This window comes from Cyprinodon tularosa, unplaced genomic scaffold (assembly GCF_016077235.1).
Source record: "Cyprinodon tularosa strain WSP-4 unplaced genomic scaffold, ASM1607723v1 ctg88, whole genome shotgun sequence".
NCBI classification, from domain to species: Eukaryota; Metazoa; Chordata; class Actinopteri; order Cyprinodontiformes; family Cyprinodontidae; genus Cyprinodon; species Cyprinodon tularosa.
Window position 1 is genome coordinate 443,088 of NW_024039651.1, and position 21,186 is coordinate 464,273.

The following is a 21,186-nucleotide window of genomic DNA, read 5'->3' on the forward strand; positions in this document are numbered from 1 at the left end:
CTCCATAAAGGGCATGAATAATAGCTGTTATGGCAATAGACTGAGCTGTGGGTTTCTGCAAAGAACACTTATTAGATTTGATCTGTAATATAAAACTACTGAAAATGTTTTTTTTTTAAATGATCAAAGTTTGGTAATAAATACTTGGATACCTCTGTAAATATATAATACAGTATAGGGGAAAAAAACAGTAACTAAAATAAACCTGAAATTATTATTTTGTCTTTAAGAACACAGACATCTGGGCCTCATGTTTAAAGCATGAAAAACCTTCCCAGCTTCCTGGATGGGCGTGGCCATCTGTAGGAACTTGTTGTGTTTTTGTAGTTAAAATTAAAACCAGTAATTATAGAATGATTCTCAGGCGTCGATCGTTATCAGGAGCGTTCCCGCCGTCAGCCCCATACCTACCTCACTGATGTCACCCAAAGCGTAGACGTTTGGCAACGAGGTAGATTCGTCAGGCCCAACCACTATCTTCCCTGTCTGCGTGTTGAGCTCCACGCCCAGCTTGTCGAGGCCAAGGGCTTTGGTTTCAGGTGCTCTTCCTGAGGAGAAACCAATGAAGGGGAACATTTATCAGGAAGGGGAGCAGCAGGAAGCGTGTTAGTGACTCGGAAGCCCCGGTTACATCAGGAACATCTTATCATTAATACAAAGTACATTAAAGATTCAACAAAGATGCTGAATTCTAGGTCAATAAGGATTGTTTATGTGCAACAAGAGAACAACATCTGGCCAGATGAGGAGGGGAGCTGAAGAGGAAGGGGCAGCTGAGGAGCAGCTGTGATGGGAATCCAACAGACCCCATGGGACACCTAGAGGTGCAAATTCTGACACCTTCTGGGCAGATGACTGACTGATGCTGTCGACAGCAGGTCACCATGGCGATGGAGCTTGGACCATATGCTCCACCCTCTAGAACACAGACCCTCACAACCTGCCTGGGCAGCATAATAAACAGCCAGGGCTGAGGAACCCATGTAGATGCTATCGGACAGCAAAAATAACAAACCCCTTAGACCCTTCTTCCTGGCTGGAGCCGAAGAACAACGACACCCCCCCTCCTTCTTAGACCTGGAGGGGGGGCTGCTTCAGGGAACTGTCTAGCTCTCTACAACGTGTGCGGGTGAATGAGACAGAACACACATAGAGAGCAGAGAGGAGAGAGAGGAAGTCCGCCAGTCAGGACCAAATCCCTGAGGCTGAACCTCAAAATATTTTCCTGTCTTGTAAGAACAAAACACAGCAATGAATGGCATCCTTCAACTGCCGAGGTACTATTGAATATGGAGTGACTAAAAGTTATGAAAATGCATTTTTCTGATGCCCTCCATGCTCTGCATGTACGCCTGATGACGACGATGGCTTGAATTAGACCTTTACATTGGCTGGCTAGCTAACAGAGACCTTTTTTTTTAAAATAGTCTTGATTAGGGTTGGACAATTGATTGCATGTGCAATATAATTGCAATAAAAGAATATATACAAACACGAAGACAATTTACAAGTCACAGAGGCACTGTATATTTGGTGATGTTACATTAAACCAGGTGGCAGTAATATGCTGAAATTCAATTTGCCGCCACATAGGAGGGGAGCGAAAGTTGCAGCTAGTGCACAGATCAATTAAATTTTAAATTTCAATTCAGTTTATTTATATAGCGCCAAATTCACAACACATGTCATCTCAAGGCACTTTACAGTTCAACCAGATCATTTCACATCAATGCATGTGAGTAAGAAGTTTGCACTTTTCCAAGCAACAACTAAGTCCTCTGCCAACAGACTTTGGACAAGAGAGCGATCAAGAGCATGAAGATAATGAAACCCAGGAAACAACTGGTATGATTACAGAGAAGAAAAAAAAAAGGAAAAAAAAAATTAGCAAATTTGGTGTTTTGTTTTAGCAAAAATCCACACCCCCCTCCTTCAAAATAAAGCATTTAACATGTGTTCTAACGTCATGTTTCAAATGTCATATTTTAATTTTAAAAATAAGCCCTGAAACAATTTATGGCATTAATCCTAATTGATAAATAATTGAATCTTTCTCACCTAATTTTGCAAACATTTCAATCATTGTCTTGAGACAGAAGATCAGAAGACACATTATATAAAATTTAAAGCTTTAAATCTTGATTTATGGATAAAAAATCCACATATGAACATATACTTTCAACATTTATTGCTATTTGAAATGCATCTAAAATATGCAAGGAAGGCTTGCGTTCTCCTTTCCAAATGTGTGTTGATGTAGAATTTTTATTTACTTAAAATATTTCTGGATTATAGTAATATGTCCACAAAAAAAAGAACAATAGATTAACTTAATCTATAGCTGCATGCCCACCTAAAATATACTAAGATCTTTTCAGTGTTTTCCACTATGGAGGGAAGGCCTCTATCGTTTATTTATATAATGGGCTTAAAGCCCATTATAAGAGGAAGCATCCTTCTCACTGGCACTTTGAATGATTGAATAAATTAACTTTATCTTAAATCCATTAAAATATTACAAATGAAACACATGCAAACATCTACATAAGTATTGACAGATATAATTTACTGCTCATGTCTAAAAAAGGGTGTGAAGAGGTGAAATGTATTCATTCATTCCCTTCACCTTCCATAAGTCCATTATATCAACCAACTTCCAACTTCCATTTAATTTATGAGTAAATACTACTTCTAAATTCCATAGAGTTTTATTTTAACATTGATATACATAAAAAGCTAATTCCTCTTAAAAATATATATTTAAAAGAAACTTTTAATTCTCTGAAAGGACTACTGATTATTTAATCATTATGTGAGGAAAAAATAACTGAAAATGGTAGTAATAACATAATAATAAAGTGATCATATAGCATTTATCAGGCTGTATAGCTGTTGAAAGGATGGTTGTATACATTTTGGTGATTTATTTTGGGTGTGAGATCAAGGCTTTATTAATATTAAGCTGCAACCAAGCTTGAACTTTCACCCCTCCTTTAAAATAGTGATACCACTTGAGCATTACTCATTGAAGTACCAGTAATGCTGCCAGCTCAGCCCTGAGGGACAACAGCAGGCGAGGCGGTTGGCTGGTAACAGACCTGGCATGAGTATTGATGCAGTCACCCAACCGACCAAGTCTGAACAAAGCCTGTTGTGACATTAGGAGGAAGCTAAAGAGCCACAACAAACGTCTACGAGAGCTGGAACCTTATCTGATCGAGCTAACGAACGCCGACAAAAAGGAGAGCAATGTGACGGCAGCTTGTTTTTGTTGGCGTGGAACGGATCGCGCACGCCGCCACAAGTCACCGTGATGCCGTGTTTCATTTCAAGCCAAAAAAGATTTTACCAAGCAAGCTGATAAAGGGCTATGGAGAGAAAAATGTAGCATCTATGGACTTTAATCTGTATCAGGGAAAAGGGAGTAGTCCTTTAATTAAGGAAAAGAAAAGTCTTTGTAGAAAGTTAAGTCGGCTGGAAGAGACGACCTCAGATGGTCCAGTTTTAATGGAGCCAGAACTATTATCACATAAACAAATCAAAACTTTCTTTAGAAATCCCAAATTTCTTGTTCAGCTCTAATAAAAAGGAACAATAATATTTAGTGCAGGAAAAAATAATCACAACATTCTGTAACAGGCTTTTCCCTCCCTCACTAGATAAGAACAAAAATCTATATACTTAAATATTAATTTAAATATCACCAAAAGCATAGAATTAAATCTACTCTAATTATAACCTGGTTTTCAGGGCCTTTTTTATGTTTTTTGTAGTTTCATGTCACAATTATCTTGACTCGGATGCATAGGGGATGGAGTTTTTTTCTATCTTTTTTAAACATAAATGCTGCAATAATGTACGCTTCTCCATCCAAATGTAATCATCCAATTTATGACTGTTCAGTGCATTTTGTGCAAATTGAAACTCATTTTAAACACTTAAAAATAGCTAATGCTGTACCTCCAACTCAACTGTGAGCTCAAACAGATAAGGGATAAAAAAACTGGAGCAGAAATTAATCTCTAAAAAAAGAGAAAAAGAAAATCTGTGGTAAAACAGATGAAATCTGTGATTGGAAAAAATCTGAACATTTGAAAAGTTGAACTCATTTAAATGGAACAAATAATCGTTAAACAATTTTATAAAGATAAAACAAAAATCAGGGGAAGTTGTTTTGACCAACTATATTTAAAGGTAAAGAAAGATCTTGAATGTGGAACCTTAATGTCAAATTGAATAGAAAATATGTAACCTAAAAAATATACATCCGAGTAATCTTAGATAAATCAGAAAATAAATGACTAAATAGGATTTCTTTGGAAGAGAGACAAAGGGTGGTTAAATACCTCCCACTACAGCAATAACAGCAAAGACTGAGAGGTTAAACTCATAAATTGGAAAATATCTACAATACAATAATAATCTAGAAATAAGTGATAAAAACAAACTAGAAAAACAACAACAAAAAAACAAAAAAAACAAATCCAAACACAAAGTTGGTTATCATTCAATAAACCCTTTATACCAAATAGCTTTGACCCAAAATTAAAAATCTGGATAACGAAAAGGTATACATACATTTTTTTTATGTTGTAAGATAATCAAATTGAAAGCTTTAACATATAACAACTTTTTAATAAATAAAGAACATTTCTATAGGTCTCTAAAATAAATACGGTAACTAATATAATCAGGAATTCAACATATATATGATTGAACTAATCATAAGAGCTTATGAATCAAATCTTAACAGAGGAATAACACCTAAAATCTACAAGTTAATTATCAACTTTAATATTAACTTAACATGGTAAGTCAAAGATGACGAGTAGGGACAGATGTGCATATAAACATAGAGGAAAACAAAATCATAGAGTTGAAGATAAATTTTGTTTGAAATTGTTACTTTATAACCCATGTGTCAAAGTAAAACTTTTCATGATACTTGGTCATAGCTGGAGGCCTATGGATCAGAATGTGCATCACTATCATGTATTCTGGGCTTTTCCAATAATAACTGTTTCAGAATGGACTTAGAAGACGGCCAACATTCAATAAAAAAAAATTACATTGACTGATAATTTAGAGAAAATATCTTTTTTAAACATTAGAAAACTGAGAAATGTATGTCAAAAAATATATGCTGGAGGTAAACGATACAATGTACCTGAAAGAAAAGGAATATATAAACAGAAAGGATGCAAACACGGATTCAAAGTCTGTTTTATTCATGTTTTTTAACCCTTCTCCTGGACTCAGACTTTTTTTTATTTGAAAATCCTCTTTTCAAAGGAAAGCTACCATTGTTATTTTTCCACTATGACTGTTCTACATACTAAGAAAGAGACGCAGAATTAAGTGAAAGGAAATTGTACGGCCAAACATGTTAGCGAGATGAAGTAAAGCAGAATTAGTCAGGGATGTTCTAGAAGTGGAGCTTTAGCCCATATCGTTTCATTGTGACTGACTGCATTCTGGACAGAGTCCCAGGAGGCCATTTGAGAAGCTTTAGGAACTTCCACATAAACCTAATCTTTTGAGGAAGTTGCCGCTTGAATGAAAGCAGAGAGGCAAAAACTCTTTAAAAATAAGGAAATGTTTTTAATGACATCCTTTGAAAGAGTAGAGGGCAGCGGGGGAGGAGACTAATAAGTCCACCATCATTACGCAGACAGGAAGCTTAAAATGTTCTGTTTCCTGCCGTGTTTGTGTGGCCACACCTGCACGAGGGAGCGGCCATGAGGTCAGGAAGGAGCAGGGGAAAGGTGGAGGGAGCGCAGCCATTGAGAAGGATGTGGTAGACAGTGCTGATACTGTCCCCTGCTCCCCTCTGGCCTTTAATAACTCCGCAGAGGACCGGGACCCCTGCCTGGCTCCTCCATGGAGGCCACAGCGAAGGGAAGTGGCCTTGTGCTCATAACTCCTGCATGTGCAGATCAAAGGGGCCGCATTGTTGCCGGTTCTCACTGAACCGTATGGGAACCAAACCTCGCCTTTACATACATGTTGCCGTCACAAGGTCTGAGAGTTTCATCGAGACAGAGGAAGCTAGGATGACAAATTCTGTTCAGTCAAAGGGAAGATGTGGAAAGGTAACCTTTACCAGCGTAAATGAAAAATGTTAAATTAACTAAACTTGGTTATCAAACAAGGATATATTCAGCTTAACCGATTGAAAGCAACAATTCTGACTTTTTATAACTAGCTAACCAACTATACCCACCAATGTGCTGCGTTACAGACTGAAGAAGCCTGAATTAACTCGTTCCAGCAACAGTGAGGTGTTTCTAGAACAGATCAGTAGGAACAGAACGGGAAGCTGACCATGTTTGCCAAAATAGTTCAGTTTCTTCCTTCTGATAAAAAGTTAAAGTTGATTGATGATGCTGAATTCAGAAATAATGGAAATATTGAGTTTGGTCACAGTTCTTTTTGTTCTCATTGTGTAAATACCTTAATATTAGTAACTTAGAAGTTTGTCAGATCAAAAGTACCATTTGAATTGACAAACTTTAAAAAGGAATTGATCTTTCTGAATTGAAAAAATTTTTTTTTATTGTCTTCGGATCCTTAATGAGTTTTCATAACCTGCAAATAGAAATCATCAGAATGAACAATGGGCGGTTCTAAACAGTTGCCAAAAGGGGCCAGTGCCCCTGCAGAACAGGCCCTGGCCCATTTATTGAAAACATTTTATGTATTTTCAATTGGTAAGTGAGAGAATTTAGAAATAATATATATGTCACGTAATGCATGATAAAGATAAAACAACAACTCCATTATCATATTTATTAATATAATATTTATTAATATTAAAGGGCATCTTATCTGATTATCCTTTTAGAAGGGCAAAAAATACTCTGCCCTTTATCAAATTATCTAGATCAGTCATTGCAGTTTAATACTAAATCTACTTCTTATGATGACAGTGGCCAACAGAAGAGACCCTGACTGTTTGTCTAATAGAACAATTTAATATTTAGCACTTACAATTTACGCCAACACTGATTTATAATTTACAGTAAGCATTCATTTCTCTGATCACATTTTTTATCTGTTAGATCAAGGTCTGCAACATTGGCTTTGTGGCTCACTAAATATACCAAACAATGAGCTCTTGCCCTGTTTTTGTTTATTCCTGTATGTTTAGTATTATTTTCCTCTGTGCCCCTATGAAAAAAAAAAAAAAAAAAAAAAACACTGACCCCACTGGTAAATTTAGTCTATTCAATTCAGTTTCAATTCAGTTTATTTCTATAGTACCAATTTACAACACATGTCATCTCAAGGCACTTTACAGTCCACCAGATCCTACAGTCAAACTGATTCAAAGTTTTCTATCAAAGGAAAACCAGTTGATTGCATCAACTCATTGACTAATACAATCCCTCACACTAAGCATGCTTGTAGCGACAGTAGAGAGGAAAAACTCCCTTTTAACAGGAAGAACCTCCAGCAGAACCAGACCCAGTGTGAACGGCCATCTGTCGAGGCCGACTGGCAATGAACAGAAATAGGTGTGAAATTAATGTATATAATGTGATTAACTCAGTGAATTTAGTTACAATTCATAAATAAGCATTATTAACTTTTCCAATTTATGATATCAGCTGTGTGAAATAATTGTTGTGAAATAATGATCTACTGCTTATAGTGCAGAGCTGTAACTCGGGATGGGTGGCATAAACGCAACTCATCACTTAAACATGAACTGATCCAGAGAGAAGAGATTGACCGTTCATCTCAACATCAGCCTAACTGATCCCTGATGTGTTCCAAATATTTTTGGCTATATTCTTAGAGTCAATGTTAGTTTTTCTTCCTCTATTTAAGTGATAAAAATGATACAGTGATAACAAATCTTACACAACTCATAATAAAAATTTAAAAAATCAATAATTGAAACAACATATGGACAGTTTATAGCAAATAGAGGGAGCAGCAATACATGTGCTTCACATGTTGTCAATGAGCTGATAATTTGGCTTATGGATGAGCGGAGCGTCCGTTATCAATGTAATTAAAAAAATTCCAATGATGGCCAAAAATGTCAGACAGCCATGTATCGGTCTATCTCTACCGGAGAGCGTGTAATAGTGTTGTGCGAGTCTAAACTCTTCAAGCAGAAACAAATTCAACTGGTAACAGCAGGTCAAAGTTTTACACCATCTATAGACAGAAAGATGTCTAATGACTCCAACAACTGTTGATTTTTTTTTTATATTTCTAGTAGCTGCCACAAAAGAAACATTATTTATGGATCCTGGGAGTATGCGGTTCTGCAGCATTTCACAGAAATCCTTGTGTTTCTCTCTGCTGAAACCCAATGTGGGATGTAGCCACAACCGGGAAGAAGAACCGTCTCAGTAGCCTGTAGAATCGTAGCTCCTTTCACACATACTGAGCAAGGATTCCCATCAACCATCCCTTCCAGCCTGCTATAAAATAAAGCCTTACAGTCAGGTTTTCTCGGAAATGGGTTCAATAAAAAAATAGACCGACTGACAGATGTTCCTTCCATTGTGAATCATTCGGCTGATGGAAAAGAAGAAATAACAGAAAACTAACAGATGAGAGAGGAAGATGGTTGCAGGCACAGCGGGCAATGACAGATGCAAGGCCGGTTTCCGCGGCGCTGGCACGGGCAGGAAGAAGAACAAAGAGGGGAACGCGGTGACCCACGCCTGGGTGCATCCTGCTCCGTCCTGCCCTGCTCCAACCGGGGAGCCGGCAGTAAGTGACCAACACTTCCCCTGCCTATTCCCATCACTCAGGCTTTATTACTTTGTTTTCAGGCTTGATTCAACCAGTACCTGCTAACACAGCAATTTTTTAAAAGGGATGACAAAGAACCTATTGGAAAGGACCACAGAGTCACTCCAATCTTCTATTTCAGAAGTACCTGACAGACTTCTCCACATTTAATGGAGATTTTATTGAACGAAACTGCACAAAGCGAGGTGTATTAATACGGCTGAAGAAAAATGTATGTTTTTCTTATGGTTGTTAGCAGAAATCTGACACCTCTGCATTCGTAATCAGCCCTCTTTAATCCAATACCTATAAATTAAATCTAGATGAACCAACTTTTAATGTTTCTAAAAGCAAACAGACTCACCTTTTTTCCAACTAAGTGGAGAAAAGCTGTTCAGTGAAGGTCTGATTTTCAGAAAAGACCACAATTAATATGAAATGAGAATTTGTGTCTTTATGAAGGAGTCACAGAAAGAAAACTGTCCTGTTTAAAGCTGGTAGAGAAACAGATGAGGCAGCGGGAGCTCAGATCAGGTGATGAAAACCAAATTGTTTGAACTTCAGGGAAACATTTTGTGTGGCCTCAGACTAACAGAATCCCCTAACTGAAACATGGTGGTGGAAGCATCATGCCTTGGGGACGCTTTTCTTCAGCAGGAAGAGCTGAGTGGAAGTGAAGGGCATACGGATGGAGGTGAACAGAGGGAACTCCTGGAAGATGCTAGACTGGGGCAGAACCGCATATTTCTACAGGACAAAAATGCTAAACAGTCAGAGCCACAAAGAAACAGGGGTGAAACAATTAAATGATTATTTATATCATTTGATAATTGAATAATTACAGAGAATAATTGTACATAAACTCTAAAACCTGCCATTTGCAGAAAGAATAACCTTCCTGCAGCAGTAATTAAGAAAAAATATAAACTTTTTCAGTTGAAGATAAAAAATCTTCATGCCTTAATGAGCGTAATGGACTGGATTAATTTAATTAGGAGATATAAAGTTGCGCGTGTCGCCGGCATACATATGCTAAGAGATGATATTGTTTTTAATCTGTGGTCCGAGAATGAACCCCTGAGGAACCCCCCCAATCAATTTGACTCTGCCAAGATGTATAAATTTATTTAAATACGCAATGAAAGTTTTGTTTTTTATATCCCAAATGTTCATTCAGGAAGAATTATTTTACAGAAAGGGTTTCTCTAGATTATTAAAAATAATCTTTATAGATTAATTCATTAGAAAAATAACTGACAGGCGCAGAACTACAAGGATTTGATTAGGAACTTTCCACATACATTATTGGTCTAATCAAAGCCACATCGCAGAGGCCCCCAAAGATCAAATTCTCACGTTAAAAAATTATTATTAACTTTGTCAGTGTTGGGCATAGATTGTCAGGGAACAATTCAGTGTTTTTAATATAAAAACTTAGTTTTCACTTTAAAATAGAAGCCTAACACCAAAAGAAGAAGAACTCACCCACTGCCCATAACACAGAGTCATAGGTGTCTTTGTGCTCCCTGCCGGTCTCTGTGTCCTTCCATGTCACCTGCAGGGCCCCTGAGGAGAGCTTATCCACGCTTTTCGGCAAAGATCTCCAAATAAATTTGGTACCATAAGCCTCCATATAATCTGTTACAAGACCTGCCATTTGCTGTGCAAAAAAAAAACAAAAAACAGTATAAACCAAACAAAAACATCACTTAACATCTTCGGATAGTGTAGACTTGAGACATACCTGATCGAAACCACGAAGGGCGATGCTACGAACCATCACAGTGGCGTCCAGGCCGATGCCTGTTAGGAAGCCGGCACACTCCAGGGCAACATCTGCATTAAGCCAGGCTAAGGATATCAGCAGAGTCTTTGGTTTTGATTTGAAAATAAATGTTTAAAATGATCACATTTAAATATACTGGGAGAAATTAGAACATGTTTGCTTTTGCATAGAAAAGATCAACCAATCAGTTCCAGGAACCCTAATCCCGACCTTAACCTGTTATGTATACAGTTGTAACAAAAGGCACATTTAGGCCTGTTTAAAGTTTGCCAGCAAACATCTAGAACCTCAGAGGGAAGCTCTAAACAAGCGCTGTGGTTAGTTTGGGCCGAGAAGAGGCTCCAGCCAAAAGAGAAGATTCAGAGTTTCTAAACAGAGAGAATCAAAGTCCTAAAAAAAAACCTCTAACTCCACTACAACTATATCAACAGCTGAACAGAGAAAAGTCAACAGCATTAAATTAAATATTGCAATTTAATAAGCTAAGATCAAATTTAAGTTGCTTCAAAGTGCAATTACTTTAAGTTAAGCTGTTTGTTCTACTGTCAGCAATGCTATAAACAAATTAATACAAAAAAACTTAATTTATAAACTAGGGTTGTCACGATACTAAACTTTTCAACTTGATACCGATACTAAGGAAAATATTCAATACTCGATACCATTTTTGATACCACAAGGATAAAAACAAAGACTCCAAAATTCTACAGAAATATTTTCATAAATAAAATACAATAAATAAATACAATAAACAATAAGAACAATATTTTGAGGTTGTATGCTGTGCACAATATTAAGCAAGCTTGATAAAAAACTAGTGTCATTGCTTTGCACACATAGCAATGACACTAGCCAAACTGGTTAAGAAACAAAAATAAAAATAATTCTCAGCAGCTGCACCTCTTACAAAAAAAAAGTCTGAAACTGAAAAGTGCACAGAATTATTCAATCATACAGTGTTCTGAAAGTGCATTTTCCTCTATTCTGCACTTTAGATGAATGACTGCTTAGGTGCCACTGATGGTGGCACTGTATCGATACTTTTAAAAACGAGTATTGTATCCGGATACGTTTCAGTATCGATACTTTTTTGAGTATCGATACTTTTGACAACCCTATTATAAACTCTACCAGCCCAGGAGGCACGTAGGATTCATTCCATTAATGAATCGGCCAACACGCTTGTATCAGCCGATACAATATATACACAAATATACGAAAAAACAAAAACAACCAGCCGACATATTGGGCCATCTCTAGTTTCTATATTACTCATTTTATGTGATTAATATTAGTCTTCATTTAATCTCTACTGCTTATTTTGATCTTCAGTTGGTGAAATAATAATGACACAGAGAACCAAAGTCCTACCATATTTTTTCTCCATGGGGTTGTAACCATGAAACATAGAAATTAATTGAATTTTCTTTGTTCAACTTTTGATATAGCTGTAGTGGGTTCAGAGATTGGCGGGTGCAAAAACATAATCAAAAGAAGGAACCCGCAAAAAAACTCTGGGTGCATTCAGCAGTAATGCATCGTAATCATAAATGTCATGCATTGGTGCTCTACCCATTGGCTATCTATTGTCCATGTTCAATTTGTTACTAAATGTGTTTACCGTATGTTGTCTAAAATTGTTCAGTATTTATCATTTAATCATTTTATCATGTGAATAGAGGCAAAAAAGCACCATTAGCTCTAAGAATCAGCCAAATAACATCAGAAGTATGTATCAGAGCTTAAAAGGATTAATTGGTATCAGCCTTAATAACAATAGATCTATTAGTAGTTAAGATTAATAATTTGTTGTAGTAATCCTTGTATTTATTTTATCTTAATGACACTATGATCAACATTTCTGTTGAAGACTGGCAGCGTTACCCAGGGGCAGAGGAAGGATACAGCTGGCTCCAACCACCAGTCTGAAACACAAAAACAGAGCTATTAGAAAGAACACAAACACAACAAGATACATTTCAGTCCTCCTTGGTGCACTTTAGCCAAATAAAACAACATTAACCCCAACTTGCATCTGTCTTCATCCAAATCCTGGAGTTAGAGAAGTGATGAATTAACAAGGCGTCCTAAACCTAAAGGTGTGAAGGACATGTTAGACAGCCAAACCTACAGGCTGACGTGTGTGGTCTGGGTGAATCACTCCTATAATCCAGCAGAATCATCTGCGGTGCTCAGGAAGCCTAATTTGGAGCATTTTAGCCTGATCCCTGCAGATGACATGTGTCATGTTTAGGGCTTAAATCCTCACATAAGCCTGCTGAGTGAAGTCCGTCACCTGCATGGGTTTTCTCACTTTGCTCTTAAGCACCTAACCAGACTCCCCTTTCCTTTCTGGCCCTGTCCATGTTAACTCCAGCCACTGAAAGCTCTGACCCCGGCTTTCTCCATGTCTGCTTCACTTAGCATGGACTGAGAAGAGGCTCAACAAAAGGACCAGACAAAGAGCTTTGATTTTCTGTCATCGCAGAGAAAAGTCTCACTCAACCAGCTCTTTTTTTAGTTTCTCAGACCAGTACATCTGCAACACTCACCTCTCTGCTAGAATTTATAGTCTATAGAGGGATGTGGAGATATTTATTCAGGAATTCGTTAAAAATCTGTATGTTTGCAGCCAATTAAAGGGAGGCAGTCAGGATAGGATCGTCCAAAAGTGGAGACACTGTAAAACTGTCTGGGTTTGCAGAGTGACTGATTCTCGCTGAAGACGGATGAGTCCCAGCTCTGGTCAACCTTGGGCAGCTTTTCAAACAGCCCCGTCACTGATAAGCTCTGCAATATGAGATTCTAATGTATCCATCAGCAAAGAAGGGCGACATTGTTGCTTTAGCCTGAGGCTAGCCCAAGGTCAAACTGCTTTTTATTCCACTGATGAAACGTTTTTCATTTTTTCCCCTATTTTTGGTGTGAAATTAGCATAGATGGAGTGTAAAACGCAAGGAAACCAAACTAAAACGTGACACAAAGTTTGTTTCCATTTTCTTGTCTTCTTAATCAATGTTTATTGTCAGAAATTATCCATAAAAATATTCGTCCTTGATTGACTGGACAAGGGAAGAAAATAGGATTTAAAAACAAGATATATAAAAATAAATAAACAAAATTATTTTTCTAATTATTGTACGCATTAAACCAACCAATCAAAATATTGTCTAACAGCTGAGTTTAAAATGTAAAATGAGGTCTAGAGAGAAATAGTTTGACACTTTAATGCGGATAAAGCAGGTTTTCAGTTTTGTTCTGGATTTAAAAAGATCTGGAGCAAAAACCTGGTGTGCCTTTTTTTAATGTCCTATTATAGAAAACAACTAGGATCAGTTAATATCTAATTCTGCCATTCAGAATTATTTACTTTAGTTTTTTTCTTTTTCAGAATTTCACATTTTACTTTTTTTCATAGCACTGTGATTTATTTATTTATTTAAAAGGGACAGCAAGTATTAATGAACAGCAGGAGCTGTAAATACACTTGGATTTAGCACAAGGCTAGTTTCCATCCATAGTCCCGTAGGATCGGGGCAGCAGGAAAAACCAGAAACATATGGTACCATATGTAACATTTGTAACAAGAAATATGGCCCAAAGATAAAATGCATGCATGTAACAAGGACAAAAGACACAAAAAAATCAGATATGACACAACAGACAGTGAAAGGGACTGGACTTTGGATATTGAGGTAAAGAATGCTAAATTGCTTTGCTACTAAGGTGTATTGCAGAGGTCATGGATTGGCGGACCGTGGTCCAGATCCGGAGCCAACCTGATTTATAACATTTATAAACCGCATCATGTGCGATGGCAATGTCTAATTTCACTTGTGCCGCTTCTGTTAATATGGTAAAGCCCTCGGAGCAAACCTGTGGAAAGCCAGGTGATGGGAAAGAAGGAGAAGACGAGAAAAAGTGAAGGAAATTGTGGACTGCTGGAAGAAATTAGGTGAACTGGTGACAGAAAAGTGAAATGTTGTGCTTAGAGATGACCCTGCACATTTTGATTATGTTTGACTCAACCTGCTGCTGTGAAGCAGGATTCTCCACCATGAACATAATCAAAAATAAATATTGATCCAGGCTCAAAATCAACACCTTGATATGTGCTTTAGAATGGCTTTGTCTCCAATCAAACCCAGGTTTAAAGCCTTGCAGGGCAGCCTAAACCACACTGCTCTCATTAAGCTATAAAAAAGAAAGGAAAAAAAACACGATCAGTTCAGGTGTTTAATAAAATATGTGGAGCAAGAACTTGTCTATATACCAAACTAAACGATTGTTGTTTTCTACTTAAAAAAAAAAATTCAATTTATAACATGGATGCATAAACACCTCGTTTAATTTCAGTGTTAAATTCTGTTTAAAGTGACAGATTATTATTAAAAATATCTCTGGACCTTTACTGTTATTGATTTTCTTTATTCAGACCCCACTGATTTTTTATTGGTTACCCCTGGTTTATTGTATTAAATGAGGTAGTTACTGCTAAGTGCTTTGTGCCAGATTCTACACTTTAAAGTGTCTAACGTAAACTTTAGTGATTACAAATCTGGTTACCAATTAGCCATTGCTTAAGTTGTTTCTTCAATGAAACAAAGGTGGTGACATAGGTTACCTATGTGAAGTGCCATTCAACACCCCTTGGTTTAAATTTTTGAAGATCCTCTTGTGTTTTTGCTTACATACACGTATCAAAATAAACTTTCAAATAGGATTCATAACTAATAAAGTAAAACAATTGTTGTTTTACTCTGTTTTTATTATAAATAACAGTAATCCCTTCAAAGATGCATAACATTTTTCTTGCTTTTTAAGCCTTTGTTACAATGCTGTTATATTCATCACAATGATAACCGTTTAAATGACCCCATCTACTCTTCTGATGTGCAAAGATGCGTTACATGTAGGCATTTTAAACCAAGCTGGCAGATTCTGAGACATTTGTTGCCTTCTTTAAGAACCGCTAAATATTTTAGGAATAAATATTTTTGAAATATTTATTTTCATCAAACCACATGGTCTACGGTTAGACCACTTCCTCTTGGCACACGCTTTGGGTTTTCTCATGATGATAGAAGCCAATTCTGGACTTCAGCCCCAAGGCTGAATCTGTCACTAAACTGTGAGTGTGTAAGAGCGCTTGAGGGATCATTAGACATCCATCGCTCACCTGTAACCTCCCACACCCACCCTGCCTGCAGAAACAACTCCTTGGACCTCACCTGCGTGGATGATGGTTTGACAGCCCAAAACAGCTTCAGCTTCTCTTCGTGTTTAAGATTCTTTATAGAGGGATGTGCGGCTGAAACCATGCTGAGGCCACCTCTGCCTGCAGGGAGGTAGGGCCCCCCCCCCCCAACCTCCAAACCTTTACATCAAAAGCACTTCCTTTGCTCAAGTGGTATAAAAATGTCTCCCCTCAGGTAAAGCTGGAGGTACAGTGATGCTTAAAGAGTTTTCTATGATTTATAAGTAATACAGTGTCTGTTAAAAGTACCTCTATAGAGTTTTGGCTCATTCTTCTTTACAAAACAACTCAACCTAAGTCAGATAAGATGGAGAGTCTCTGAACAGTGATTTTAATGTCTTCCAATAGTTTCTCAGTAAGATTTAGGAGTGACTTTATCCAGTTACAACCCGTTTGGTTTTAGTTTGCACCTAAATTAGGACATTTCCAAAGAGCATGGTCTATTAAAGCGACATCTTATACCCCACATGGTTTTAAGTTGATGCATTTTAAAAAGTAATGCTCCTATTTTTTTGGTGATAGACATCTCAATACTCAGTTACATAACAAACCATAGCAAGTGATGTTTAAAAAAAGCCTTTCCTTACCAGGAATAATAAATGCTGCTGTCTAGATTCCACTCTTTGGGCTTATATCAGAGCAGCATGTGTGATTTATAACATGTGGTGTTCGTTTTGTGTGAACTGTGAGCTACAGAATAGCCAGATTAACTTTGCAGTTTGTCGTAATATCCAGCTAATATAGAGCTGAAAACAAGCAAGTTTTCTATTTTTAAAGAAAAAAAACTATGTTTTTTATTTCTGACTTCTTGGCTGAATAAAAATGATAGATTACATCCCAACATGGGCATTGCTAGATGGGGACCAACGGGGGCCTTTGTCTCTGTTGAACTAGTCCTTCCCTTCTGCTGAACACAACGTTTAATTATCATTCAGTTTTGTATGATGATTTGCACTGGAACATAAACTTCTTCTTTTTTTTAATCAGTGGATAAAAATTATTTTTTATAGTTTTACTTTATTATAAATTTAGGTCAGCGGCCTGCAAACTGCAGCTCCAGATTTGCAAGTGGCCCACTTATATATTGAATGATTCATTATTGCCCTGTTTAGGTCTTAGTGTGTTTTATTCTTTAGCCCATTAAAAATAATGATAAACTTGGTAAACTTGGTCTAGAACCACCTCTGCACCCCGATGAGGAGATACTCTATGGAAGATACAGTTTGGTGTTATTTTTACAAACAGATTCCTGGAACCAACAACCTTGGAGCATTGTGAAGGCAAATGTTTTCATATATAATTATCATGATAACAGGTGATATCATTTGATTGATATGATATTTTCATTAGGAAAAAAAAAAAAAAAGAAAATACTTCCACAACCCTGGTAGAGGTACGTTTAAATTTAGGGTAACATTAAACATTTAAAAACGTCAATATAGCGTGGTATAGACAGGGTGGATTATTCTATCACATGGAGATGCTCAGATCTGAACCATTTGACAGGTAACCTCGCCTACAAGCTAAATTCTTGCAGTCTGCTTTAATTATACGAGTCAGACTTAAACAGATTGGCCAATCACCTTACGGTTTAAGGCAGGAGGACATGTAGCTGCTAGCGTCACACTTGCAGTACAATCAAGACTTAACAAACAACAACAACAAACAGAGGATAGAGTTGCAGCTAGGATGAAGATCAATGCAAGTGAGTAGGTGATAACTATTCCACACAACAGTGACAAAGGACAAGCTTTCAAGTTCATGAAAAGAAAGAAATCTTGGAGTGAAACTTCTACATGCTTGTGGTTAGAGCATCGAGAGACCTAAATAAAACCACAATCAAATTTTGGGTGGAAAAATAAAAAAAAATCACATCCGTTTTGTCAGAATCCATGATTTCATCTTTAAAAGTAGGACAAAAGTGTAGGATCATAAGTTTCTATTTGCTGTTTTTTCCTTTGTTACCCTCCAAACTGTCGCGTCGATTCGCCCAAATTAGTTCCAAAGGTTCTGCTAAACGTCCCTTCTTCCCTCGAACAGATTCGATGGGATCAGTCCCAGATTAATAACGTGTAGAGCTAAAACTGAGAGCGACACCTCATCAGTCTGACTCATCATCATTTGTCTGCAGCTCAGGCACCATCCAGGCTTGTCCTCCTTTTAGATTAGCGGAATCATCTTTGATGAGCTTTCCAGCCATTGCTCTGGTCAAACATCCCCACAGCATAAGTCTGCCTCCACCGTGTTTAACCAAAGTTGAAATTTTTAATGTGTTGTGCAGCGTTTTGCCTTATGAATATTCTGCATTTAGACCAAATTAATTGTCCTGAAACTCTTCAATAACAACCAGATCTTTATGTCATAAAACAAAACAATGTTATGCTTTTTTTTCCCCTTTATCCTCATGGTTCTTTTAGCTCCATAACAAACCTCTGATTACTTCCTTTAAGTGTTTTTAGGAAAGCCCTTGTCACAGACGGTGCATCGGAATAAATCAATCATTTGCTGCTTCCTTGTCTCCAGGTGCAGACAAATTAGACGTACAAAGAGCATAAATATGAAAATACTCATTTCCTTTTATCTCTCATCACGTTGCAAACAACCTCCGCAGCCCAGGTATACCTCTACCACGAGTCGGCGTGCGTGTGACGTGCCAAGAGGAAACGTCAGGGAAGGCCCAATTAACCGGGTGATGACAGCAGCTAAATGGCTGGATTAAAGGGCTCGTTCTATAAAGGTCAGGATGCACGCTGCTAATCTGAATCATGAGGCGACGACAGGCTGACAGGAAGGCAGAACAACAAACTGCACGTCCCCTGATGAATGATTGTGGCTGTATGATAGTGGGATGTGCAGAGTCAGCGAGCAAAGCGGTGCTGAGGGTAGAAGGTAGGACTCCAAGTCTTAGGGTCGGATGTTCTGTTTTCCACCGTGCTCCAAACGCTCCTTACAGTAAGTCAGAGAGTTTACTGCAACACAAGCATGAAAGAAAGCATGCTCACGTTTTTCCAGGAGAACTCTTGAGCCAGAAAATGTCATCGCTGGTGATGCCGTGCTCCACTGCTCCAGGGATCTGCAGCAATAAATCAGAACAAACCAAACTAATAAACACAACAAAATAAAATATACATATAATATAGAAAAAAATAAAAGAGAGGAGTTTTTTGGTAAAAATCTTTATTTACTTGTGTGGGGTACTTGGGTCGTCCACCTGTGGCGATCACTATGTTCTTGGCGGTCAGGATTGTCTGCAGGAAAGGAGAGGGAAATGTGATGTAATGGCTTTTGTTCATATTCAAAAACAGCAAGGAAATGTGGAATGAAACAGAGTGGTCTCTGCAGAGTTCTCTGTGAAGGTGATGACAGACGCTGTGAAATCAGCCAAACAACGCAGACAAGAGGCAAAGTATCCTAGGAGCTTTGCTTCCAACTTTAAAAGAAATGAAAAATGTCGACCGTTTAGTAAGCTAGACAGGAGCAGTGAGGAATACCGGTCTTTTAGCTCTGCTGTGAAAGATGACAGTTTTTTTAAACGAATATCAGAAATGTAAAATTTACAAAGTATTGGGCCACAGTAATACCTCCTCTCTAATACCGTCCTCATGAAGATGTTTTCTATTTAAACCTTTTAAAAGGAGCCAAGAAAACAGACGACTCTCAGAGCAAAGAATCTGATTCCTCTTAACTTCAGTGCTCAGCTTCAAGGAACAACGAAATGTTAAAAAAAGTCTCCAATAAAAACGGATAACGTTAAATATTGTTTTTTTTTTGTCAATTCAAAAATAAATTGGATTTTAGATTACTGTATCTAGATGCAACTACAGTACAAATCACAGTACAGATCTACAACCTTACATGGTGCTGTTACACTCCTCACCAGTTGGTGACACTGATGCACCTAAAAGTTGTTTGCCAACCACCTTTATCAGTGGAAGAAGATGAAAAAAGAACCATCGAATATCCATCAACAGCTGAGTTTGATTTCAGGGGCTTCATCCTCTAAAGGCCAAATTTGTTGGCCGATTATGTCGTAGCGCAGCGCCGAGGCCTGTAAGGATCGGAAGACTCCTCGTTAGGCGGCCGACAAATGCAGCCTTCTTTTGCCCACTTTAAAGGACAGGTCCGGTGTATCTGACGTAGCCTTGGGTATCCCATGATTCATGCGAGTCCAAGGAGGAAAAAGGGAAATGGTGCCGAACAGATCGTGAATATTGGAAGTGCAGTTTAATATAATACAAGCATATGAATAGTTCCATCTGAAATCAATAAAAATAGTTGTTAAACGGTTATTGAGTCAGATATGTGGCGGGTAATTTGTTTATTGAAATGTTTTTATCTGTCCCTGTGCAAATAATTTTGTCTGACATTCAAGCACAGATTTCAACATATCTGCAGTGTGGGGACAATAATCTGATATTCTTGACAACGATACTGCTACTGAAGCTTCTCAACAATGTTATTAGCACATAAAACATTAGTGAGATGCTTGGCACTCATTCTTTGCCTGCTTTGTGTGTAAAAAAAATCACAGTTGCTAGGCAACAGAGCGTAAAGGAGGTGAAAGCTGGAGAAGGCTGGACCTATTTTCCATTACCAAATCTCTTCCGGCCTCCTTACTTTCACGGATTTCAGAGGTTAAAGCCTTTGAATTTGAACACACCCATTTTATTCCTGCTTTGAAAACATTTCAGCAAAGACATACGTGAAATGTCCTCCTCTTATTATTTAATAGCAGTTGGCAAACAACCTTCAGGAGCATTACTGCCACCACCTGGTAAGGAGTAGAACACCTTCACTGGGATTTGTAAACTTGTTATTTGCACTCATGTTTTTGTAGAACTGTAAATTCTAAACTTGTATTCCCACAGATGAAATATCAAAATAAAAAACACTTCTAAACTTAAAATAAAACTAAACATTAAAAGCTACCAGAAAACAAGAACTAGTCGCTCGATTGGTGTTTCCGTTCCAAAATGGACACAGATTTTAAACAAAAAAAAAATCCTTAGAAGTGAAGCCAGGACTTTAGATGATTTAGTTTAGTATGTGAACGGTGAACTCTATAAAATATTTGCATAGGGTCAAAGTTGGGTTTGTGTTTTACACAAAAAAACAGAGTTGAGTCCAGTGAAAAGTGGTAATATTTATTTAGCATTTGGTATGTGAATACTTAGGATTATTTTTAGGAAATCAGTTTGAGAAAATCTAATAAATCTTCTGTGTTAATAGTTGGCGTCATATGAATCTTTTTTTTTAGATGAATCCAGATCAGGTAATGGCTTACGGAAAATTGCAATTCTTTGTTTTTAGACAAGCTTGATGAATCAAGGTTGTCCAAAACGTTCAAGGAAGGTTTTGATGCAGCATCCAGTGGATTACGTGCTAATAG

The 21,186-nt window shown here is 37.5% G+C and overlaps 1 protein-coding gene across 1 annotated transcript in view; it reads right to left on the minus strand.

Moving 5' to 3' along the window:
• The window catches only part of txnrd2.2 (thioredoxin reductase 2, tandem duplicate 2), a 34,828-nt gene that overhangs the window by 10,100 nt on the left and 3,542 nt on the right, over positions 1 to 21,186 (minus strand). The window contains exons 7-12 of the mRNA XM_038273606.1: positions 18,983 to 19,045; positions 18,800 to 18,870; positions 12,446 to 12,465; positions 10,499 to 10,590; positions 10,240 to 10,414; positions 412 to 548 (exon numbers count right to left, since the gene is read on the minus strand). Coding sequence (XP_038129534.1) covers positions 412 to 548; positions 10,240 to 10,414; positions 10,499 to 10,590; positions 12,446 to 12,465; positions 18,800 to 18,870; positions 18,983 to 19,045 — 558 coding nt within the window. The remainder of the gene's footprint in view (positions 1 to 411; positions 549 to 10,239; positions 10,415 to 10,498; positions 10,591 to 12,445; positions 12,466 to 18,799; positions 18,871 to 18,982; positions 19,046 to 21,186) is intronic.